Source organism: Nicotiana tabacum, chromosome 22 (assembly GCF_000715075.1).
Source record: "Nicotiana tabacum cultivar K326 chromosome 22, ASM71507v2, whole genome shotgun sequence".
NCBI classification, from domain to species: Eukaryota; Viridiplantae; Streptophyta; class Magnoliopsida; order Solanales; family Solanaceae; genus Nicotiana; species Nicotiana tabacum.
Window position 1 is genome coordinate 73,629,474 of NC_134101.1, and position 25,590 is coordinate 73,655,063.

Consider the following 25,590-nt stretch of genomic DNA (forward strand, 5'->3'; position numbering starts at 1 on the left):
CATGCTCGGTCGTGGCAGTGAATGCATCATGTAGTTCAGCCCATTTGGCATTTGCCTCCTAAAAATCTTCATGTAATTGAGTGGTTTCTTGACTGTGGGCTATTATATCTTACTCGGATTGCTCTAATCGAGCCTCGGGCTCGCCCATTTGAGAAAATTTTACTTCCAACACCGAGAGGCGCTCGGCAAGCTGGTTTCTTTCGGCAACGAGTTATTTTTGTTTCGTATTAAGCTCTTCTTTGTCCAAAATTAACTTTTGCAGGCCCTCGGAAGCAAGGAAGTTAGCCTAAAAAGGTTAAAGCTATGGTTATGAAGTCAAAGTCTGACAAATAAAAATGGAAGAGAAGAAGGTTAGATTGATACCTGAGCCGAATAATGCATGTTTTTATTTATCAGACGCTCAGCAGAAAGAGAATTTATATTTTTCCAATCTAAGGCCAGCAGCATCAGGTAGCTGGCGACCTCCACCGGCTTGGAAAATAGGTGGCACTCATTCGAAACTAAGAGAATGACACTCTGTTTTCCATTAGGGCTTGGATCGGGTGTCGAGTAAGTGTTCCCTAAATTTTCATGGTCAGATGACCGTGGGGAAGGAATGTCTTCTATCTGTTCAGACGGGGTCGGAGGAGAGGTAGCAGTTGGTGTAGAAGAAGATGTGGTTGCAGTTGGCTAAGAAGTTGATTGCGGAGGAATGTCAGGGGTAGAACTACTCTGACCGGAAGCAGCAATGGGGATTCGAAAATGAGATGCAGCGTTTTCAGTTAATCCCATTTCCGTGAAGAGTCCTTGAACTTCTTCCGGTTATGGTGTTTGAAGTTATCCCGATTGAGCATCCAGTTGAGTTGATGAAGATCTTTTTCTTCTTGAAGAGGGGCCTCTTTATCATCAGCTCCTTCATCATCAACGACCATTGTGGTCGGTCCGGTTGGAATCTCTTTTGTTGTAGCCTTTTCCCGAGTCACAACTGTGTAGGTACATTTTCTCTTTGGTTTCTTGTCCTTGGGCTGGGGACTCTAGGAAGAGGCGCCTTCACCGAAAGCAAGAGCGACTTCACGAGCCTTCTTTCGATTGAGGAAATCTTGTAATTGTTGTTGGGCTTTCTCTGGGTCATCGGAAACCTCAATGGTAGGGCAAACAGAAGATCCTTTCGGAAGGCCTATGTATTACGAAAAATGGTTAATAGATTCTAAGTCATGTTGAAAGCTTGAAATAAAAAAAGGGAGAACTTTTACTTACCATGGTGTTTGCCTTTCTACCCAAATCTGGGGCCATTTCTTTTCACCTTTGAGAATCCAGTGTGGAAATATCTAGAATTTTACCTATCTATTGGGCAAGATTTTTAACCGATGGTGGTTCCCAATGAGTAGCTGGAGTAAGAAAAATAAAAGTTAGCAAAGAAGGAAATTCTTTTTAATGTGATAAGGAAAATATATCTGTAGACTTACGAGTAAAATTCCAAGATTCAAGAATGGCAGGTGCTATTGTCGGGAGAATGTCCCTCGTAGCAATAACGACGAATCGTTCCATCCATCCACGGTCGTTATCATCATCAACGCTGGTAAGGATGGCATAGTGGCCATGTTTGATGAGCTTTAGCACACCTCCACGAAAGATATTTGCAGAGTAGAGGTTGATCAAGTGTGCGAGAGTTAGGATTTTCCTGGTCACGGTGCATAGCTTTTGTAGGCAAGCCACCGAACGACATACTGATGGGCCTACTTGAGCCAAGCAAATTTGGTAACGTTGGCAGAATTCTAAAATTATAGGGTCAGTTTCTTTACTCAATTTCAAAGTAAAAGGGTATATATAAACATATATAAACCCCGATTTACTAAAGGTGAATATTTCCACCTCATTGGGGGCCAATTTCTGTCACTGTTGGGTTTGATAGTTTTCTTTTGGATTTGAAGGTCTAACTGGGTGTTAAGTTGAAGAGGTATGATGATATTAATGGTAGGAGGTTCAAATTCGATATCGACTTCTTTTGTTTTGTTCTTCTTAGGGCCACCACCGAAGAGAAGGCCAGAGTTTTCAAGGGCAGAAATAACATAAGGCATGATGGTAGAAAATATGAGTAGGAAAGTTTTACTGAGAAGAATGGGAATTTACAGTAGGGTTCTAAGGAGATTCGAAGAAGAAGAGTTTGTAAAACTAATGAGTAGCGGAGAAGCTTATAGACGGCAAAATTCATGGTCATGATTACCTTGAAAACTGGCGAAAATATTTGCCAAATCACGGGGTAACATGTGTTGGGGTCATTAAATGTGAAGAGACATGCGTCATTTTAAGTGTCAGAAACCACTCAGAAACTTACCCGCTAAGGTAAGAAGCTTTATCTACTTCCTGGTAACATTAAAGTATTGTCACAAAAAAGTAGGGGTATTGGGTAAAATTGATTAGCGACTGGTGGATGAATGACGAGATGACACGTGAAACTGGATACATGTAAGAGATGAGTCAGTGGAAGGACTATGTAACCGGTACTGGGTAAGTCCCGAGGATAAGCGAAACCGAAGACAAAGATTTGAACGGAATACATCTTTTGCAAAAGACAGCATTTAATGAGAAGTTGTTACAAGGAATCTCTGTATTAATGACCAATTGTTATGCAGCTATCAATAGGGGTTTTATTCTCATTCAAAAAGAGTTTGATTTGGGGATCTTATCTCCCCGAATATAGCTATAAATAAGAGAATTTGTATCCATTGTAGCACATGAAATATTCTGTACACAAAAGCTAAAATCAGTTCTTATTCTATTGTTATCTTTACTTTATTGTTCTTGTTACTGCTATCGGAGAAGCTAAGCTCATAGCCAGGCTTGTATTTCCTTTAAGATATTTTTATAATCTTATTCATGTTCTTATTTATTTCATATTTCTGGATTAAATTAATTCACGTGTCTATAAACCACGTTACAAATTCAACTGTACTTATTTACAGGTAAACAGACAGTATGTTTCTTCTAGTTTTCAGTTCCTTCTTTTCATATGTATTTACCAATTTCAGTTGTTTTATAAATAATTTAAAAAAATCCTTAATTTGAAGCCACATAAGCTGAGCAAGGAAAGAAATTAAGTGCGACTTGATAAATTAGAAAAATATATAGTTAATTAATATGTGTTTTTATTCTTATTTGTGATTCTTAAAATTAAATAATCTAATATGGTGAAAACATTTGGTTCGAATAAGTTTGTCCTCAGGACACAATGACACAAACCCTCTCTTCATTTGATGATTGCCTAACGATCAAATTTCTTGAAAATGATCTTTCATCTTCAAAATCACTCAACTTTTCTTCGCCCTTCCTATCAACGTGGGTTTAATTCCCAATGTGGTCCCTTATTGGATGCCAGCAATTATTTTATTTTAAATTGCTATTTAATTTGAACTCTCCGTCTCAATTATGCGGAGGTATTTAATTGGGTACGGAGTTCAAGAATAAAAAAAAATTAAAATTTATTGTCTAAAATAAGCTGTATCTATTTCTGTGGCTATAAATTCTCTCGTTAAGGAGAAAATAAAAAATTTAAAATTAAATTATTATTATTATTAAATATATAAATGTATTTTTTGGAACGGACTAAAAAAAAAGGAGTATCACGTCAATTGGACGGAGGGAGTACCATTTACTTTATTGTTAGCACTCCTAATGTGTGGATCAAACTGTTAGCTTCTGGTGGGACTGTATCTATGATGGAGAAACTATGAAAGATCAGTTCAAGGCTAAAACATCACCCAAAAACATCAGTTCAAGGCAACCTGATCACTATGTTTATCTGGTCAATGATTGATCGTTGATATTTTTGCAAAATGTACCAATGCTTTTAGTAATAGTTTCTGACTTCTTTAACTAATAATAGGGCAATTTGTGGGAAGTTATGTTTTTGTATCAAGCCTTTAGTATAAGGATGAATATTGCAACTTTTGGTATAGTTGAGGATGTTTTTTGTTCACCGTGGTAGTACAAGTATGTCGCCTAAGTTTGGAATATGGTTGGATGTTTTTGGCCAAAAACTCGTTCTTGCAACTAAAGTAATTGATAAGAAAACTAAGGGAAATTTATGACATTATACTTGCAAACAACTTCCTCATTCTCTTAACTTAATACAGATTTTTCTGCAAGTGACGTATAAAGTTCACAAAGGGCAAAAAATTTTAGAAACAAGCAAACCCTTCAGTAATGAAAAGAGAAAAACTATATTTTAGTTTACTTCTTTGGGGAAAAAATGACCGAAGCAATGAGAAAGCAGCAGTTCCTCCATTCAAGGTAGGGGTGTCAAACGGGCCGGGTTGACCCGGTTTCGGACCGGACCAATTGGTTGGGGGCCAGGCAGGGCTGGGTTGGGACGGGGAACAGTTTGTGCCGGGTAGGATAGAGGTACCAGTTAACCGGACCGGTCAGAACCGGTACTGTCAAGTCAAGTTCGAACCGGTTAACCGTACCGGCCCGGACCGGTTCAACGGCTATTTCAAAAAAAAAAATTATTTTAATAATAGTTTACCGTTGGCAACGGTCAGCTGCCATTTTGACTGTTGTCCAACGGCTATTTTGCAAGAATAACCCTTTTTGGGATTTTTTTCAAAAATAATACTTTTAGTATTTACTAATTTAGCCATTTGAAAAACTATAAATATATCCCCCTCTTCTTCATTTTTTCACTCATCTCTCAATTCTCAAACCCAAATTCTCAATTGTCATTCTCTCATTCTTCACCTAAATTGCAATCAACTATTTGGCTCTCATTTCTTTTTGGAATTGTATTTATGGTATTATTTGAAGTTTTAACTTTGAACAATTGACGTTTCTTCGTGGTAGCATCGGAGTTGCGAAATTGAATTACAAGACTTCAAAAATCATCAAGTGTTCAATTTATTATGGAATTCGGTGCACTCGTTCCAACTCTTTCTCTTATTTAATATTTTATTTGTATATTTAATTTTTATTAGTAGTTAAATCTTCACAATATATTTAATGCTACAAAAAGAGTTTGTAATAAGGTTGCTAATGGGGGTAATCGAAAAAATTGAAAAGGAGGTACTACTTCAACTTCTAGTAGTAATTTAAATGACTTTACACATGTTTCTGAAACATCACCTCATAATAATATAGATTATGAACAATTACAGGAAGATTTCGGTATAGAAGATAATGAATTAGAAATTGAAGATGAGACACCACTTACACCTAGTAGTGTTGGAGTTTGTAGCAGGGGTGGTGGTCGTGGTACTAGTAGTAGATCACATGTGGCCCCGACTAGTAATCAGAGAAGGAGAAGTAAAGTTTGGAAATATTTTGAGGAAATAGAGAATTCTGATAGAGTTAAAGGCAAAATTTGTAAAGATAATTTTAAACAATGGACTGAAGGAAGTTTAGGGGGGACTCGGACACTTAGTAGATATATGAGAATTAATCATCCTATAGAATGGGGCACTGATTTAGATGAAAATCAGGGAACTCTAAACCCTAGTACTGGAGGACTTATGAAATATGATAAAATGAAGGATCGTGGGGCGTTAGCAAAAATGATTGCTTTGGGTTGTCTACCTTTTTATTTTGCTTCTTCATCATATCTTATTATGTATATTCAAAGGATATATAATCCTTTATTTAAAGGTATCCCTAGAAGTACTTGTAGATCTGTTATCTTTAGACTTCATGGACAATATCATACATACATACGTTATTTGTTTGACCACCTTTCTTGTAGAGTTTCTCTAACTTCTGATATTGGCCATGTTGTTAATAGAAATGATTATTTGACAATTACATGTCATTGGATAGATGATAATTATTATATGCAAAAACGTATTATCGCTTTTAAATATGATAAAAATCAAAGTCATACTGGTATTTTTATAAGTACTACTATTTGCGAAGTTGTTGCATTTTACAATCTTAATAAAAAAGTTTTGTGTGTGTCTTTTGATAATGCTTCTAACAATCATGTCGCTATTTCAATATTAAGACTGCATTTGAAACCACTACTTGACGAAATTTTTCATGTTTGGTGTGCATGTCATGTTTATAATTTAATTGTTAAAAGTGGCATTGATTTATTTTCGACTGAGATTACTCATGTTAGAAGAGCAGTTGGTGTTATTCAAGAAAATAATAGACAATCTAGAATTAGGGAATTTAAGACTAAGTGTACCGAACATAACCTTAACCCCAGATTCATGGCAGATGAAATTGTTACTAGATGGAATTATACATACTTATTTTTAAAATATTGCTACAAATATAGATTGCCGATAACTGAAGTTGATACGCATTGTACTGATCCAAACCGTATGCTAACAACTAATACTTGGGAGGCCATTAATAATGTTAAATTTTTACATAAATTTTATACAGCTGCTGTTGAGTTTTCTGGAGCATATTACCCTACTGTTACTATGACTTTAGTACATATAATTGAAATTTGTTTTCTACTCTCTGAATTTAAGAAGAAAGAAAAATATAAGGATGTTGTTGAAAAAATACAAGCAAAATTCAAAAAAATATTTCTTTCCAATTCCTCATATTTACTTAATTGGTGTTGTTTTAAATCATTCTATTAAGATGTCTAATTGTCACCAATTAATCAATGATTTATATACTTATATGGATATTGGACCAACTGAAACTCCAGATACATATTGTTGTATGAACAAGCTAAATGATTATTTACAACAATTATATAATTATTATGCAAATATAATTGATGATGATGCTATTAATGTAGGCAATATTAATCTCACAATGCATTGTACTACTTCTACTGCATCCGCTACTATGGATGAAGATGAAGGCATTGATGGTTATAATATTTGGTCTACATTTCCTTCCACTCAAACCAGTAGCAGGAACATTGATGAACTTCAATTCTACTTACAAAAACAAACAGAGCCTCGCACAAAGGAATTTTCACCGTTGGGATGGTGGCATGAGAACGAAAAGCAATTTCCTGCTCTTTCCGCTATCGCTCGGGACGTGCTAAATGTGCTAATTTCAACTGTTGCATCAGATGGTGCATTTAGTTAAGCAAGACAACAACTAGGAGACACTCGTCACTCATTGGGAAGCAATGCTTTAGAAGTTTTAGTATGTTTCAGAAATTGGATTAGATCAGAACGAAAAAATCAGGGACGTGAAGCTGTTGATAAACCAGAAGACGAGAAACTTGGAGATATATTAACACACGGTAACCCATCTGAATTTAACACTCCAAAAGATGGCCAAGAAGTTCATATTGATGATGAAGAACTTAACCTTTGAAGTTCTTGATTTATATTTAATAATCCAAATTTGAATTTACTCTTTTTTCTTTAATTTAATTATTGTAAAATATAAACTTTAATTTGCAAGTTTGAATTAAAAAAAGAACTTGCAAATTATAAGTTAAATTTTTTTTCATCTTCATCGTATTATCTTAAATTCTTAATGAAATATTCAAATATAAGGCTTTTAAAGCCTTAGAAATTTATTCTCTTTTTATAAGATTATTTTTATGTTTTACATTTTTATTTTACCTTAATATAAATTAAGATAGTTATATAAAATACACAAATATAAATAAATAAATAAAACCAGCCCGGCCCAGCCCCTTGACACCCATTCAAGGGGAGGTTTAAAGGAATTCCCTCAACTAAATTGCAAGACATCTTTAATCAATTAATTAAGGCAGACCAGTACAAAAATTAGATGCTGCTAAACCATGAAATAGAGAACTTCTAAAGAATATAGATAATGAATGTTGTTATAGCTTAATATTCATTCTGGTCAAATTGGCACATCTCATGGAGCCGAGACTTGAAAGCAGGAAAAGGAAAACCAACTTAAAGAATATATATCAAATATATGAGGCACTTTTTAAGTGTCAAAGATGTTGCTACTATGAACTTGTCTCTTCCACAGGTAACTCACAATCATATCCTCATTATGTCTTCACTCCTATCACCACTCACCGGTTAAATCACACTTGTCGAATATACTCTCCCTTCAAACAGTGTATGATTGCTGAATTGTCTCTATGTCAAGACCCTTCAACTTCACCACTGATTCGACATGACCTTTCAGTGTGTGTAGCTCACGTTGCCTGCAATGAACAATGTAGCTGTGAGGTTCCAGAAGTCATGCAAACTCAAAATGTGTTTAGCAGAAGAAAACTAAAGAGTAGAGATGAAACAAAGCAAGCACTGCCGATGTGGTGATGTAGCATGGCCATATGAGTAAAGGGAGAAGAGTGAAATTCCCACGTATGCAAAGCTCAACTTCATATTGGACTATCATTGTTAGACATATAAATGGGAATATATTAATCCACTATGCTTCTGTTGCCAAACGACACACTCAGAGTCTCTTACCTAGCAATTTCAGCCCTCCTCTTTGCTTCCTCAGCCAACTGGTTAAGCTCATTGAAATTGGTAGCTTCACTAAACAATTTGGTGTCAGGAACTTGCAGCCCATGAAGAGTCCTTTGTGCGTGGGCCCATTGAAGCTCACGTTGTTCTTTTCCAAAATCCTTCTTCCTCGTGAAAGCGATCTGCAATACCATGAAAAACCATCATATACCATTGGACAATAATAGCATGATGACCAAGAATATATATATCATACTGCATAACGCATACCCTTTGCTCAAGAACAAGATCCCAGGCCCTTCCACTGAGAGCATATCTGATCAAGAACTTGATAATATCAAGCGGGAAGTAGAATACTAAATTGTATAGCCAGATCACTCCAGCCCAACCCCAGCCAATTCCTTCAATGGCAGCAAAAGCCCAACTTGCATAAACAGCAATCAAGGTGGCAACCTGTTCACGGTTTAGTAACCAAACATTTTAGATAATAGATGAAGCTGGGAAACTTTTGCCAGAATGAATGAGAGATGGCTCACCAATTGGGCAATCAGAAAAGCAACCACAAGCAACAAACCAGGACGCTCAACAAACGACCAACTTCGAGATCTTGTGACAAATATCAGGGCCTGACTGATAGTGCTCACTTGAAGGTAAATTGCTGATGCAAGTTTCCTGAAGTCATCGGTTGCTGTCCTCTGAAGTGTTGATACCCCAAATACTCGCTGAAAATTGACCAAACTCGGTGAGATTACAAACTAAGAACAGTATATAACTAACACCAACTTCAACATCTAACACTCCAAACAGCAATTACAACACATCGTTTAGTTTCATATACAGATAGTAAGGGTAACAAGACGATTATCAAAGTTCTGTAGCACAGGTAAGATTAAGGGTCTGAATCATTTTTCGTAGGTAACAATGTCCAGTGTGTGTGGACAGCATTCTTTCATTAGTTCCATTATATATATATATATACATACAGGTACATCTCAGACCCCCCTGCATCCTTTTTATTAATATTGTGGCCATGTTCATTGTCAAGTTAAAGTCAATACAAAAGGACAGTTGCACGGTTATAAGTACGAAAATATGCTCATTATTGGAAAGGATGAAGCAAGGTAAATATTACAGTAAAGAGAAAAGAAGCAATCAATTTTAAACAGGTGAGTGAAATTAGGGTTTATAAAAGACATTAGAGATAACTGAACACTGATTATGATAAAATACAGGACACGCATATGCTCACCGGGAAGAAATCGGTTTCATATGCTGCCCAAAAGAAAATGACTGTCATCATTGCCAAGTAGCCACCAAGAACAACCCCAGTAGTGAAAATCTCAGCCAGCTTCCAACTATCAGGCAGAGGAGATGGTTTGACCCTATCCTTTGATATGGTCATAATGGTACCTGAGATTATAAACACTTAGAAGTTAGACGTAGAGAAGACTTAGTGTAAAGACAAAGGAACAAACTAGAATACTGTGTGGCACAAGATACTAAACCTTATAGGAGAGCTATTGATGGAATAAAAATCAGAAACGGATTTCCTACATTTGATTGATTGCCTCGTATTCCTATTTCTTTTTGGTGCACCCATGGTTTCCCATTTGTTTAGAAGATAGGGTGTTTTCTGTAAATAATCATCGTTTTGTAGGTTCTCTACTTTTTGGTATACAGCATCTATGCAAGCGTGTCCCCAAAAATAGCAAAATTAGTATTACCTAGTCACTGAAAAAGGATGAGACCTTAGGATACTAAACCTTGTCCTACACATGAAACTTGAAAGACAGGATAACGACTAGTAACAATTTTTTAAAATCTCCCTTATCCTCTTCTTTTGAGTTTTGATAATAAGGTAATGACAAATCTACTGCATCATCTAATTTTACCACAAAGGTGTTTGACCGTGACATTTACCAGTTAGAATTTCAAATGAAAGATTGCACAACTACAATAAAACGCCTCAGTCACAAACTTATGAATCCACTATACCCATTCCCCTCTATTTTTGCAAGTTTCATTTTAATACGCTCAATAATTTGAGACAAATTAACGGTTCTCTTAAGATGACATATTGCAAAAACTTAATACCATCTATATTACTATAAGCGAAAAGGACCAACCGTCATTGAGGATTGCAATGATAAGCACCATGAAAGGTGGAAAGTCAAACTTCCAGATAAGGGCCAGAAGCATAAAGCCGAGCTGTGACATTAAATAGGAGGAGGTCAAAATATCATATAAGAATCATAAAGATAAGAGGAGAAAAGAAGCAGCAGCCAAGCATAACTTACCACAATACGGATTGTGATGGAAACAGCATATATCTGCCAAGCCAAAAAAAAGAGAGAAATATGTTATCAATATCGTACATCAGAGACAGGTTGTAAGTGCATTAAGCTCATTTAGGACTACAATCATGGCACCACGATCAAAATAACAGATGCTAAGATACTGCAGAAAATCAGGATGTACAAGGATCCAAATATTACTCCTCTTAGAGAACTAACAAAACAGAAATATACCGTGTAGTTTTTCATCCTTTGAAAGATTGCTCGACTAGTCAAAACAGCACTAATGATGACACTGAGACCAGGTTCAGTAAGAACAATGTCAGAAGCACTACGAGCAGCATCTGTGGCATCATCAACAGCTATACCAATATCTGCCTTCTTTAAAGCAGGAGCATCATTGACTCCATCACCAGTCATTCCACAGATATGCTTCCTAGCTTGCAAGCGCTTTACTATCTCATATTTGTGCTCTAAAGAAATGAGCAAGACATGTTATCAACATATTATCTGATAAACAAGTACCTTAGGGAATACAGGAATTAAAGAAGCAAAAGAATTTTCTGAAAAATACATACCAGGGAAAACTCCAGCAAAACCATCAGCCTTCTCTATCAATTCATCAATTGGTAAAGAAGCAATTGATTCATCCTTAGTCTGTCCTAACAGAGCAGATGAAGGATACATATTTGTTCCCATTCCCAAGCGGCGCCCTGTTTCTTTTCCTATAGCCAGTTGATCCCCTGCCAAGACAGACATCAAGCAATTTAAGTAGCACATACGTCAAAACTTTGATCTAGAAAAAAATGCACGACTAGTAAGACACCTGTCCAATTACTTATGAGATTTTTATATCCAAAAGCAATATCATCTTGGAAAATACAAGTTGATCGAAAAAACACAAGCAGGCGACATAAACTAATGGTCTTAAAATTCAATTATCAAAAGGGCAGCCCGGTGCACTAAGCTCCCGCTATGCGCGGGTCTGGGGAAGGGCCGGACCACAAGGGTCTATTTATTGTACGCAGCCTTACCCTGCATTTCTGCAAGAGGTTGTTTTCACGGCTTGAACTCGTGACCTCCTGGTCACATGGAGACAACTTTACCAGTTACGCCAAGGCTCCCCTTCAAGGTCTTAAAATTCAATTATGAATGCCCAAAATCCTAATTGACAAAACAAATGAAATGCCAAGGGACAAGCATAGACACCACTCTTCAAGCAGCAATAAGACCAGGTTGTGCTTCTAAACTGAACCATAATTCAGACAAACTATCATACTGTCCTCATAACAAAAATAAAAAAGAAATGGCACAGCCCAATTAAGATATTGGAATGAATCAAAAGTAGTCTTTAATCCAACAAGCTTACAGAATACCCCGAGAATTAGTAGCAGAGTGCATTACCATTTCAAGTTGGTGACAATCTTTGGAAACCTAATTTCATTGAATAAATATTTTTCCTTTAACTGTCTTTTACCAAGTTGCCAATATAGCATGCAGTCAATTCGCTAATGATATTTCAACACATTGAACATGGTTGCCTAAAATCAGAATACCTGTGATCATTTTAACATTCACTCCAAGATTCAAAGCCCTCCTTATAGTCTCAGCACTGTCGTGTCTTGGTGGATCAAACAAAGGCAGCAGACCAATGAACTGCCATGGTCCTCCAGTACTCTCCTTCCTTCCCTCTGGAACTTCCTGCACAGAAAATTAAGGTGTGCGGGATCAAACAAATTAAGCCTTTTCTTTTTTCTTTTCCTTTTTTTTTTCTTATCACAATAATTGGACTTGGAGATAAAGGTAAGTGATCCCTCCTCTCCACTATAAAAGTAATAGGTTATATGCCTAAGCTGCCAAGATAACTGATTTATTCAATGGTTAAAGATTCAATTTATTTATAACGTGATGAGTACCACAGATGATAAAAGAAAAGCAAAATACCTGGTATGCCACACCAAGTGAGCGCAAGCCCCTCTCAGCAAACTTATCGATTACCGAATGAACTCTGCGTTCTATGTCTGACTTGTTGTGTGCAAGATTTAGGATCTAAAACCATATTGCAGCTGGTGATTAGGAAATGGAAACATAGAAGGTAAAAAGCAGCAAAGAAGGACTACTTAGATGATAACTCATACCTGCTCTGGTGCACCTTTGCTGACCCTGTGCATTTTTCCTTCACCATCAAGATAAGTAAGTGCTGTTCGCTTGTCAGTTGGATTGAAAGGAAGGAAGTGTATTTCACGAATGCCAGCACGTGCCTGCATTGTTGAAAGCATTAGAACAGCTTTCCAGCTAGAATGGATGCACTGATCACATAGTCATGCTATTCTAAAGTTACCTCCTTTGGATCAGACAGCATCCCAACAATAGCAGTATCAATAGCATCCTGGTTCTCTGTTCGAGACGCTCGAGCTGCCATCAGAACAACAGTATCTGCATCGACACCTTTGGCAAAAACCTGAACATTTAATAGGAACAAACAAAAGAAAATCAGAGTCTGCTAGTGCAATAAGGGATTGGACTGAACTCTCCTTATTTTATTTTTTTTATTATACATAGGAATTGGACTGAAATCTGATTCTCACCTCAACAAGGTTTTTGTCAACAGTAAGCTTGTTTAGTGTTAGGGTCCCTGTTTTGTCACTACAAAGCACATCCATGCCAGCCATCTCCTCTATAGCAGTCATTCTTTTCGTAATAGCACCCTGCATAGTTAAAATGGTGAAGTACGAAATCACATATCAGAACTTCTGAACTACGACAACTCACAATTGAAGACATGCTGAAACACTATAACCTCAAGATAACAATGCTAACTAACAAACCTGTTGAGCAAGGCGATGAGAACCAATTGCCATTGTGACTGAAAGGACTGTTGGCATGGCAATTGGAATTCCACCAATGAGAAGGACAAGAAGATTGTCAATCCCAGGACGATATTTGCGGTGTTGAATGGGGTACATTACAATAATCTCTATTATCATCCCCACTGCAATAGAACAGATGCAAAAATTTCCAATAGCAGTCAAAACCTGATAGAAGACATCAGCAACATTGTAGAACGTGAGATTCAGAAGAATGAGACTATCAACTAACATTCTAAGCAATTAATTAAGACAGTACAAGTTCTATTCACCTTCTGGAAGTGTCCCACTTGGTTTGTACTGTCAACAAGGTGGGCGGCCTTCCCAAAAAAGGTATGAACCCCAGTAGCAATGACGACAGCTTCTATCTCTCCCTGTTTACAGGTGGAACCAGAGTAGACACCATCTCCAGGACCTTTTGTTACAGGAAGAGATTCACCAGTCAAAGCAGACTGCAAGTAACAGATAATTTCAGTCGCGCAGTTAAAGACAAAATATTGAATCCTGAGAGCAACCACTCATCAAATCATAAAAACTTAATCACCTGGTCAATTTTCAGCGGATCACCTTCAAGCAGACGAGCATCTGCAGGAACAATATCTCCCAATTTAATACTGATTATGTCCCCAGGAACAAGAATAGCAGCATCTTGTTCATCCCATTTTCCATCTCGAAGAACCTGCATATCGACAAGAGCAAGCAATCAGGACGACTTCCAACATTTCTTTCAACCCCATACTTCCATCAAAGTTAAGTATGTAAGTTAAAAACTTTCACATGCTGTCTAACTGAAAGTTGAATAACAGATTATGGCTGGTGAGTGTAGAACCTTGGCTTTAGGAGCGAGCCGAGCCATGAGAGCAGCTGCTGCATTTCCAGCATTGTTCTCCTCAATAAAACTAATTGTCGAGTTAATCACAAGCAACGTAATGATACCCACAAAATCCTGCCAATCCGGAGGCTTTCCCTGCAAAAATTCAACATATGTTAAGTCAAAAGAACCAGTAAAATATTAAATAGAACGGTAAATCAGAATGCGGGTGCGGGTGCTTACTCCTCCATTTGCAAGAGCAATAGCCATAATAGCAGCAGCTTCCATAACCCATGATAGAGGGTTCCACATAAACCCCAGAAATTTCAAGAATTTGCTCTCCTATAACGCCATCAAAAGAGTAATCTTCAACAATCATAACAGTCCAACTTTTTAAAGGAAATGAACCTTTTTAGTAAAAAAAACAAACACTACATTCTTCCAATCTAGTTCAAGTAGTCATTTAATGTTTAGCCCAAAAGATACAAATTCAAAGCTCAAACAAGAAGACAGCTGAAAATACTACTAAAAGAGAAGAGATAAAAGAGTATATTTTTTGCAAAAAAGAGTAATTAATCATCACCTTTTTCTCCTCAAGTTTGTTGTAACCAAAAATAGCCAACCTTTCTTGGGCAGCAGGACCGCTAAGACCCTCTTTTGTACATCTCAAATTCTCAAAAACTTCTTCAATGGGTATGTTCTCCTACAATCACAACACACACAAACAAAATAATAAAAGAAAAACCATTAAAATCACCAACAAAAATCAGCAAAAACACTGAATTATGTTTGTATAGTGTCAGATCCATTACCAAATCGACAGTCTCCTTTAAGACAGCATCTAACACCTCAGGCTTCTCCCCCATACTTGCTTCAATTTACTCTCCCTAGTCAAGATTCAAAAGACAGTTTTTAGTATCAAGAATCTAATTTTTAAGGAATCAAAAAAGCAGGAAAAAAAGATAAGTGTGTTGAGTTAGGAAGAAAAATACCAACCAAAGAAAGATAGGATTTTTGGGGTACGGAAAATAGGATTGGTTAAGTAGCCCACCAAATCCACAAAAGAGTGTGGAAGAGTAATAATAATAATACTAACACTGTTGCTAGCCTCTTGTCTTATTTATTACAATAGCCTCCCTCAAGAAATACTTATATTGCTAAAGTTCCTTCTAACTTTAACCCTTCATACATATTTTTATTTCAATTTTACATTTACTTTTCAATATTTGAAAAAGTAAAATAGTTTTTTCCCAGAAAGAAGGTCTATTTATACTGATAATTAATATCTTCTATTGTCTCAAAATGGAAGTCGAAGTTTAAAATAAAAGAATAAAGGCTAAAATTAAACAAGTATCATTTTCTCTTAATTTGAATTTTAATTTTTTTTAAAACATATACTTATATAATAATACATAAAAATACTACTCATTCTTATGTATTAGTTTGCAAAACTTTAAAACTAAAAATACTAACGACAAAAAGAATTAGTAAAATAATAATAATAATAATAATAATAATAATAATAATAATAATAATAATAATAATGGTAATCTTTATTTTGAAAGCAGTTGTAAATTAAATGAATGCTGTGCCTGCACATGCTCGTGTTTCCCCCGCCCCCCAACACATTCTTCTATTCTCTCTTGAATTAATAGTAATTAAACTTTCATGGTTTTATTTGTAAATAAGAAGAAAAGTAAAGAAAGATTTTCTTGTGCAAAAAGTATTTTATTTTTGTAATTAGAAGTACAGTCAACTTCCCAATGCACGTTTCTTAGTGGTACTCGACTTATTTGACGGATAGCTGGTCACAGGCAACCAACTATTATGTTAATCCTGATTGTAATTAAAAAAATTCAATAAAAGAGATTAAAATAATAATAATATTTTTTTATTGGATCTTTCAAATTTTCTTACGTTATTTTAAAATGATTTTGTTGTGGACTGATATGTTTATACAAACACGCTTAAGGCACATTCGTTCAACGAGTAGACCTAGTCAATTTCTTTTCACCTTCCTAGCAAATTTCTTGTTACTCAGAGTGCACACGTGTCATGAATTATACTTAAATTACATTAAAAAAAATTGCTAGTTTAATACATAAGCATAGTAATATAATCATTTTGTTTACGCGGACAAGTTTAAGTAATATAAAAAGTTATGTGGATTTCAGCTATGTAGTGCTAGGTGTCTTTTACGGGAACCTGATGTTAGTCTCTATCTCCCTCTCTCTGTGTTTTACATTATGTATAAAAACTATTATAATATTATCAGTATATTTAATTTATTATAATATGTTAATTTATTTTCGAAATTAGCATATTAAATTTATTATATGCTAGCTTAAATTGACGATGTAAAATTTTGCTTATATTATTAGTGTACAAAACTTAAATTATGTGTAAAAAGATTGTACGTGTATTAAAAAAATGTTACATGTATATGTGTTGTATAGGTAAAATTGATTTATATTAAATGATCGAATAATTGTGTGACACGTGGAACCGGAGGCAAATGGAAGATGAATCAAGTAAGAACCGAGAGCGAGGACAACAGCTAAAGTTGGTATAGAGTAGATCCCAAAGGGAGCATAATCAACGGAAGCAAAACGAATGTCTGTCACCATATTACATTTAATGAAGCCTTAATATAAAATGAGGAGTCGTTGTAACGAATTTTGGCATTCATGACATGCCGTTACACCTTCATCAATGGCCCTCTTTATTGTCATTTAATAGGGGCTTGATCTTAGGATCTTGTTTTCTATGTATAGCTATAAATAGTAGTTTCAACAGTTATTGTAGGGATACGAAATCTCTAGCAAAACTTATGATATATTTTATTCTCAAGCTAAATAATATAACTTTACTTTCTGTCTGATATTGCTCTTACTATTGTCCTCGAAAGCGTTGCTCCCGAAGCCAGGCTTATTATTTCCTTTGATTCTAACGCTAAGTCCTATTTTTAATTTAATTTGTTTATCATTTTGGATGAAATCAGTTTGCTTGTCTATAGACCATGCAACAAATTCAATTGTAGTATTTTACGGGTAAACAATTTGGCGCCCACCCTGGGCTTAGACATCTGCATAATTGAGTTGATCCTTGCATCTATTACTAAATCGTTTGATTCTTTGTTTCATAACAAAAAATCGAAAAAATGACAGCTAATGATCTCAACATCGCACACAATGTTGAGGCGCACGAAAATCTACCTCAACAGGAGAATTCAATCAGTGACACTCGCAACGAGGGGGCGTAGCAACCCCGGTCCATGGCGGACAATATCCCCGACATGTGCGGGAAAGACTCCTGATGACGTTGAGGACGAGCACGGTGCAAAAACGGTAAGGATCTTGAGAGAGCAGTAAAAGGCTATCATGGGCCATCTCTCAAGGCAGGATCAGGTCATGACAGAACTAAAGCACGCGTTATCACGCGCTTCCAACAATGCAAACATAAGAGGCCCAGACTCCCTCCCCCCTGGTGCTCCTACAAATCAAATGGCTCAAATAGTTGATAATAACACCCTAAGGGGTGAGGTCGGCTTCGACGGAGCCGGGGGAACTGGTAGTGGATCCGGTAATGACAACGACAATGATCCCTTCAAAACTGAACTCATGAGGTTTATGAGGGAAATGAACGAACGGATGGAGCAGGACGTGAAGGAATTTCACGCCCGAATGGATCAAATTCCGGGTACACCACCAGTTTTGAAGGGTCCAGATTCGAAGAAGTATACAAACCGAGCACAACACCAGAATTGATTCCGAAACGGTTCAAAATGCCGGACATACCAAAGTACGATGGGCCTTCAGATCCTTGGGAGCACATCACAACCTACACAACCGTAACGACCCGACCGGTCGTTTTGAGTATTACAATCTTGCTTCCCCCTTTACTACTCAAATTGTACTTTATAGTTATTGTGTGAATTGCCGGGGTAATTGGTTCGGGTCCGGTGAGGTTTTGAAATGAATTGGAACACTTAGTTCCAAGGGTTAAAGCTTAAGTTAAAATAGTGATCGGATGTCGACTTATGTGTAAACGACCTCGGAATTTAATTCTGATAATTCCAATAGCTCCGTATGGTAATTTTGAACTTAGGAGCATGTTCGGAAAATTATTTGGAGGTCCGTAGTGGAATTTGGCGTGAATTGCCGAAAGTTAAATTTTTGGGAAGTTTGACCGGGGAGTTGACTTTTTGATATCGGGGTCGGAATCCGATTCTAAAAATATGAATAGGTCTGTAATATGAAATGTGACTTGTGTGCAAAATTTGAGGTCAATCGGACGTGATTTGATGTGTTTCGACATAAGTTATAGAATTTGAAGTTTCAAGGTTCAATGATTTCGGATTGAGGAGTAATTCGTCGTTTTGATGTCGTTAGGAGTGATTTGAGGCCTCGAGTAGGTCTGTGTTATGTTATGGAACTTGTTGATACAATTGGTTGAGGTCCCGGGACCTCGGGTGAGTTTTGAACGGTTAACGGAACAAATTTAAACTTAAGGAAATGCTGAAACTGCTACCTACTGGTGTGATCGCACCTGCGAAGATTTTGATCGCAGGTGCGAAGCCGCATGTGCGTGAAATAAACCGCAGAAGCGGCCAAGAGTGGGACTGGGAAGTGCTCGCAGGTGCGAGGAATCTGCCGCATCTGCGAGGCCGCAGGTGCGAAGGGGAATGCGCATCTGCGAAGCCCGCAAATGCGAGAATATCGCCGCAGATGCGAGTTTTTAGAGGGCCGGTTGTTTTCCGCAGGCGCACATTCTTGTCCGCAAATGCGGATGTGCAGGTGCGAGCCCAGGCACCACAGGTGCGGAAATGCCTGGGCAGTGTTTAAAAACGAGGGTTCCGAGAATATTTCTCATTTTGGACATTTTGGAGCTCGGCTTGGGCGATTTTGTAGAGGAAATTTTCCACACAACTTGGGGTAAGTGTTCTTAACTCCCTTGTGATTATATTCCATGAATTCATCTTCATTTTGGGTGTAAGATTATTGAATCTTCAAGAGAAATAGAAGGAAATTTCTATAATGTCACAAAACGAACTTTTCAAGTTTGAATATCGATTTGGAGTTGGATTTGAGTGAAATTAGTATGGTTGAACTTGTAATTGGATGGGTTGTCGCATTTTGTGAGTTTCTTCGGATTTTGAGATGTGGGTCCCACGGGTGATTTTTGGGGGCGTAATTTCGGATTTTGTAAAAATATTAGTATTTTGATATGAAATTAATTCCTATAAATTTTGTGGGTTGAATCAAATTAATTGTGACTAGACTCAAGCCGTTTGGAAGTTGATACGCACATAATGGGATTTCTGGAGCATTGTTTAACTTGCTCGACATTGGATTCAGCTTGTTCGAGGTAAGTAACTCTTCTAATCTTGGAGTTGAGGGTATAAACCCTGAATATATGTATTTTGTGAATTGTTGGGAGGTGACGCACATGCTAGGTGACGGGCATGTGGGCGTGCACTATAGAAATTGTGACATAATTGTTTTTGTGAAATTTTATAGTTAAATAATCTTGGCGTTTTCCATGCGGTTTTATGTGTCAAAAAAATTGAGCTGAAAAGCATATTAAAAATCATGTTGAGGCTATGTGCCAGTATTATTGGGACCCACAGAGGTCATATTGCTGTGAATTATTGTGTTAAATTGAAAATTCATACTCAGTCATATTCATTTCATTGCATATCATAACTCAGTTTTATGACTCTATTTTGATGCATATAAATATTTTGGGCCGAATGCCCTGTTTTACTGAAATGCCCGAGTGGCTTGATTTGTGAGGATGAGTGTGGATCGAGGCTGCTCGCCTGCAGCATACTTTATGACTGAGTGAGGCCGGAGGCCTGATTTGTGAGGATGAGTGTGGATTGGGGATGCACGCCTGCAGCATACTTTATTATTATGGCACGTGAGTTGTTCGTGCAAATTATAGCGCTTGGGCTGAAGGAGCCCCTTCGGAGTCTGTACACACCCTCAGTGAGCGTAGGTACCTACTGAGTGCGAGTGCCGAGTGTTGAGTGACTGGGAGGCATGAGTGATTGTGAGGTATGCCCGAGTGGTAAGAGTGATTGTGAGGTATGCCCGAGTGGCAAGAGTGATTTTGAGGTATGTCCGAGTGGTACGAGTGACTGTGAGGTTGCCCGAGGAGCTGTATATGAGTGATGTTCTGCCCGAGGGGCTATTTATGATTTTACCACTGAATTGCATCGCATTGGGATTCACACATGACATACAGGTATAGAGATGTATTTTTTCTCATGCTGTACAACATCACATCATTCATGATTTCTCACATATTTTTGACAGATGGGCATAGTAATGCATTTATTTTTACACGGATTATCCGGAAGGAAAATGAAACATCTTATTTATTATTGACAAGATTTTGGGAGAAATTTATTGTTTTCAAACTTTTTACTCCCTATGTTTCAATTTATGTGAATATATTTCCTTTTTAGTCCGTGCCAAAAAGAATGACCTATTTTCTTATTTGGAAACAATTTATCTTTATGCAATGATTTATAGCCACACAAAATATATGTGCTTCATTCTACACCACAAGTTCAAAAGTCTTCTCTTTTTTCTTAAACTTTGTGCCCAGTCAAATGGGTTCACATAAATTGAAACGGAGGGAGTATATTATTGGAAACTTCGGCAAACGATTTGGGTTTTCACTGAGATATTTGAAAGGAAGAACTATAATTTTTGAAATCATTATTTGGCTGAGTATTTTATCCCTGAGTTATTTCTGATATTATTTGCTTTATGTTGTTATGGATTATTGTGGACAATTGGTTTTGGACCCGACTTGGTGGAAGCTCGTCACTACTTTCAACCTACGACTAGGTTTGTTACTTACTCAGTACATGGGGGCGGTTGTACTGATACTACACTTCTGCACATTGCATGCAGATGTTGGCTGTTGTTGTTGCTGTACTCGATGGTTGCGGGACTTGAAGATGTACTTGCATTCCTGTTGTAGCTGTCTTTTGTCCAGGGTAGCCTTAGATTTATAAAAGCTCTGTTTATGTATTATTCAAACAGACTATGTATTTATTTCATTTCCACTTTGTATACTTTATTCTTAAAAGCTCATGATTTATACTTCTAGTTCTTGGGGGATGTATAAGATTAAGATGTTTATTCACTTAAATTACTTTAAATAATTATTATTGGAATTGGATAATTGAAAGTTGTCTTACCTAGCGGGTTGGGTTAGGTGCTATCACGATTAGTTGGATTTTGGGTCGTGACAACAACGGCAATGAAAGGAAACGACTTGGACCAGCATGAGATCGAGTCGGTTCTGCTAAAAAAATTTGGGGAAACCCCCACGATATGAGCACTGACATGGTATTCACTCCTACCCGAGCACTCGATAGATTCTTTTGAAATTCTTGCAGATTTCTTCATTAAGGCCCATACCGGGGCCAAGAAGGTCCAGGCCCGGAAGGCGGACATATTCAGAATTTCACAAGGAGAGTCTGAATTGCTGCGTGAGTTTGTGATCAGGAGGTAAAAGAAATGCACGATAGCCGAGGTCATAAACAAGTTTGTTAAGGAAGATAAAACTCGATTAATTGACACTGGTTCAATCCGGGAGGTAAAGTATCTTGAGTGTCTAGATAATGTAGTTGTAGTTCCAAAAAAGAATAACAAATTTCGAATGTGTGTAGATTACAAAGACTTGAATAAGGCATGCCCGAAAGACTCGTTCCCACTGCCAATCATTAATCAAATGATTGATGCAATGGCCAGGCACCAGTTATTGAGTTTTCTTAATGCTTATTCCGGGTACAATCAAATTAAGATGAACCCGGAGGATCAGGAAAAGACTTCGTTCATAACGAACTTTGGCACACATTGTTATAATGTGATGCCCATCGGACTGAAAAATGTTGTAGCCACTTATCATAGGCTCGTGAACAAGATGTTCGAGAAACAAATAGGTAAAACAATGGAAGTCTACATAGATGATATGTTGGTCAAATCTTTGAATGCAGGTGACCATTTAAATCACCTCCAGGAAACCTTCGATATCTTGATGAAGCATAACATGAAACTCAACCCCGAAAAATGTGTGTTCGGCGTTAGCTTCGGTAAGTTCTTAGGTTTCCTAGTTTTACAAAGGGGGATCGAGGGAAATCCCGACAAGCCAAGCCATCGAGGACATTCCGGACCAGCTGACAAGTGTAAAAGAAGTCCAAAGGCTAACTGGGAGATTAGTCACTCTAAGCATGTTCATCTCTCAATCCTCAAAAAAATTATCATCACTTCTGAATAATAATAATAATTTTGAATGGACTCTAGAATGTCAACATTCCTTAAAGGACCTGAAACGTTACCTATCAAGCCCCATGTTAGTATCAAAGCTGGGGGAAGGCGAATAACTACTAATATACTTAGCTCTCTTTGAGGTAGCGGTAAGTGTCGTTCTAGTCCGAGAGGATGAGGTACGCAATCTCCTGTCTATTATGTTTGAAAAATTTTGTCAGGAGAGAAAACTCGTTATCCCACCTCAAAAAATTGGCCTTAGCTCTCGTAGTCGCCTCTCAAAATCTTAGGCCTTATATTCAGTGCCACCCGATAGCCGTTGTGACAACATTTCCCCTATAGAATATCCTTCACAAACCTAAGTTGTCATGACGATTGGCCAAATGGGTAGTTGAAATTAGCAAATTTGATATTGAATATAAACCTAGGATTGCGATCAAATCACAAGTTTTGGCCGACTTTGTGGACGATTTCAGTTTTGGGTTGCTGCATTTGGCTGCAAAAGAAGTGGTGATGGTGTCGGAAACAACATCAGGGGTTTGGACCTTGTTCACAAATGGAGCTTTCAATGTGAAAGGGTCCGGGCTCGGGGTGGTCCTAATCACGCCTTCGGGGGAGACCCTGAGGCAGGCCATAAATATTGTTCTATTGACTAACAATGAAAACGAGTATGAGTCTTTGATTACAGGACTTGAGCTGTCCCGGGGACTTGGCTACAAGGTCATCGAAATCAAATATGATTCCCAACTGGTAGTGAACCAAGTATATGGAATTTTCTACACAAAGGAGGGGTGCATGAAATAGTGCGTGGTTAAAACTCAAACTTTGCTTTCATGATTTAGGGAGTGGTCGATCACACACATCTCGAGAGAAGAGAACGTAGAAGTAGATGCATTGGCCAATTTGGGGTCGTCCACGGAGATGAAAGGATCTGACTCCGGTACTGTCGTTCAACTTATGCACTCGGTGTTGGATGTGGACAGCTATTGTGAAGTAAACACAATCGACCCATTTTGGGACTAGAGAAATGAGTTCATCGATTACCTTCAGCATGGCAAGTTGCTCGAAGACCCGAAGGCATCCCGGGCACTACGAACCAAAACGGCTCATTACAACCTCTTGGGTGGACAGTTATATAGAAGATCATTCCAAGGCTCGTTGGCCCGATGTTTTGGAGCCTTGGAGGCAGACTACGTAATGAGAGAAGTACGTGAAGAAATTTGCGGGAACCACTGAGGCATAGATTTGTTGGTGTTAAAATTGGTTAGGGCGGAGTACTACTGGCCCCATATAGAACAAGACGCAAATGTATTCATTCAAAAATGCGACAAGTGTCAGATCCCTACACAGTTGGTTCACCAACCGGCAGAACTCTTGCATTTGGTACTATCCCCATGTCCATTCATGAAATGGGGGATGGATATAGTTGGGTCGCTGCCACCGGGTCTCGGGAAGGTAAGATTTCTTTTAATTTTAACTGATTACTTCACTAAATGGGTTGAATCAGGACCTTATCAAAAGATCGAAGAGCGCAAAGTGGTCGACTTTATGTCGGAAAACATAAAAAAATCCGGTTCGGGTTACCGAAGGAGATTATCTGCGATAACGGGCCACAGTTCATAGGCTCCAAGATCACAAAATTTCTTGAAGACCTAGAAATTAAAAGGATTACATCTTCACCATACCATCTGAACGCAAATAGGCACGCGGAATCAACCAATAAGGTGATTATAAAGAGGTTAGAAACAGCCAAAGGCAAGTGGCCCGAAGAGTTACCGGGCGTACTTTGGGCATACCGGACAACGGCAAAATCAAACACGGGGGAGACATTTTTCTCTCTCGTATATAGTGCTGAAGCTATGATCCCGATGGAAGTAGGAGAATCGACCTTGCGGTACTTCCAAACAGACGAAGAAGCAAATAATGCGGCATTGCTGGTCAAGCTGAAATTGCTTGATGAACGCAGGGACTTGGCACAAGTAAAAATGGTGGCTCAAAAGCAGAGGATCGAAAAGTACTATAACCGAAGGGACAATCTCCGTTATTTTAAAGTAGGAGACTTGGTTTTGAGTAAAGTAACTCAAAACACTCGAATTATCAACGACGGGAAGCTAGGTCCAACATGGGAAGGCCCCTACACGGGTTTCAGCTATCACCGGTAAAGGCTCATACGAGCTGGAGAATCAAGATGGAGTCAAATTGCCTAGCAAATGGACGTGACTCACCTCAAGAGGTACTACTGCTGATGGATCCTGCCTACATTGAAAGTATGTGCTGCACTCTTTTTCTCTTCGACCAGTTTTTATCCTAATCGGATTTTTCTGACAAGGTTTCTAACGAGGCAGCAATGGAAAGCATACCATGAAAGGAGCATCATCAGCAAAGTTAAGACCTTTAAATGACAAAGCACTAAAACAACAAACCACTGCGAGATGGGTAAATAGTCTTTTGCTCGATGGCAAATTCCTAATGGGAAGTAAAACTTGCCATCGGACCAAAGGCTATTCAACCGTTCACAAGTGTTTTTCCTTAAAGGAGCAAGACTTCTAGCGTTCCAATTCGCATACTTCGCATTCGAACGCAGGGAGAAATAGAAAATATGACAATAAGATTGTCACGAAATTCGAGACTATGAGACTCGGGAACAACAATGTCTCATCGGAACCGGGGACTGCACAACTAGCCTCATAGAAATAAGTTGTACAAGTTAGCCACATGTATTGGCAATTTTTTTTTCCAGCAAATGAATGTTTATGTACTTTGAAGATAGAAGGAATAAATGAAATCCTTTTATTTTTATCATGTTTCTTTTCCAAACGATGAATTGATTTTATCATTTGAAAGTTAGCTAAGAACTTCAAATGATAGTGCCGGAATGAACAGGAGACGTCCTCTTCAAGAGCATCATAAATATAAGAGAGCCCTCTCTTATGAAACCCTCATAGTAAAGGGCTGGTTCCGAAAGAGTTCATGCCCGAAACCCAA

General features: G+C 37.7%; 1 protein-coding gene across 2 annotated transcripts; it reads right to left on the reverse strand.

Annotated features, from left to right (window-relative positions):
* Positions 1 to 7,705: 7,705 nt before the first annotated feature.
* On the reverse strand, positions 7,706 to 15,962 carry LOC107765797 (plasma membrane ATPase 2). 2 transcript variants are annotated; one of them, XM_016584496.2, is made up of 22 exons: positions 15,314 to 15,962; positions 15,130 to 15,204; positions 14,901 to 15,020; positions 14,561 to 14,659; positions 14,336 to 14,473; positions 14,051 to 14,185; positions 13,779 to 13,958; positions 13,468 to 13,674; positions 13,228 to 13,347; positions 12,981 to 13,100; positions 12,778 to 12,900; positions 12,584 to 12,688; positions 12,196 to 12,340; positions 11,218 to 11,382; positions 10,874 to 11,112; positions 10,643 to 10,675; positions 10,472 to 10,553; positions 9,595 to 9,755; positions 8,882 to 9,067; positions 8,616 to 8,798; positions 8,349 to 8,527; positions 7,706 to 8,080 (listed from the first exon to the last, which is right to left on the reverse strand). In XM_016584496.2, exons 2-22 carry the CDS (start codon positions 15,181 to 15,183, stop codon positions 7,984 to 7,986), a joined length of 2,871 nt encoding a protein of 956 aa, XP_016439982.2. In that variant the 5' UTR covers positions 15,184 to 15,204; positions 15,314 to 15,962; the 3' UTR covers positions 7,706 to 7,983. The 2 variants fall into 2 exon arrangements, with proteins under 2 accessions (XP_016439982.2, XP_075100006.1); XM_075243905.1 differs by having other exon boundaries at positions 15,310 to 15,442.
* Positions 15,963 to 25,590: the final 9,628 nt, after the last annotated feature.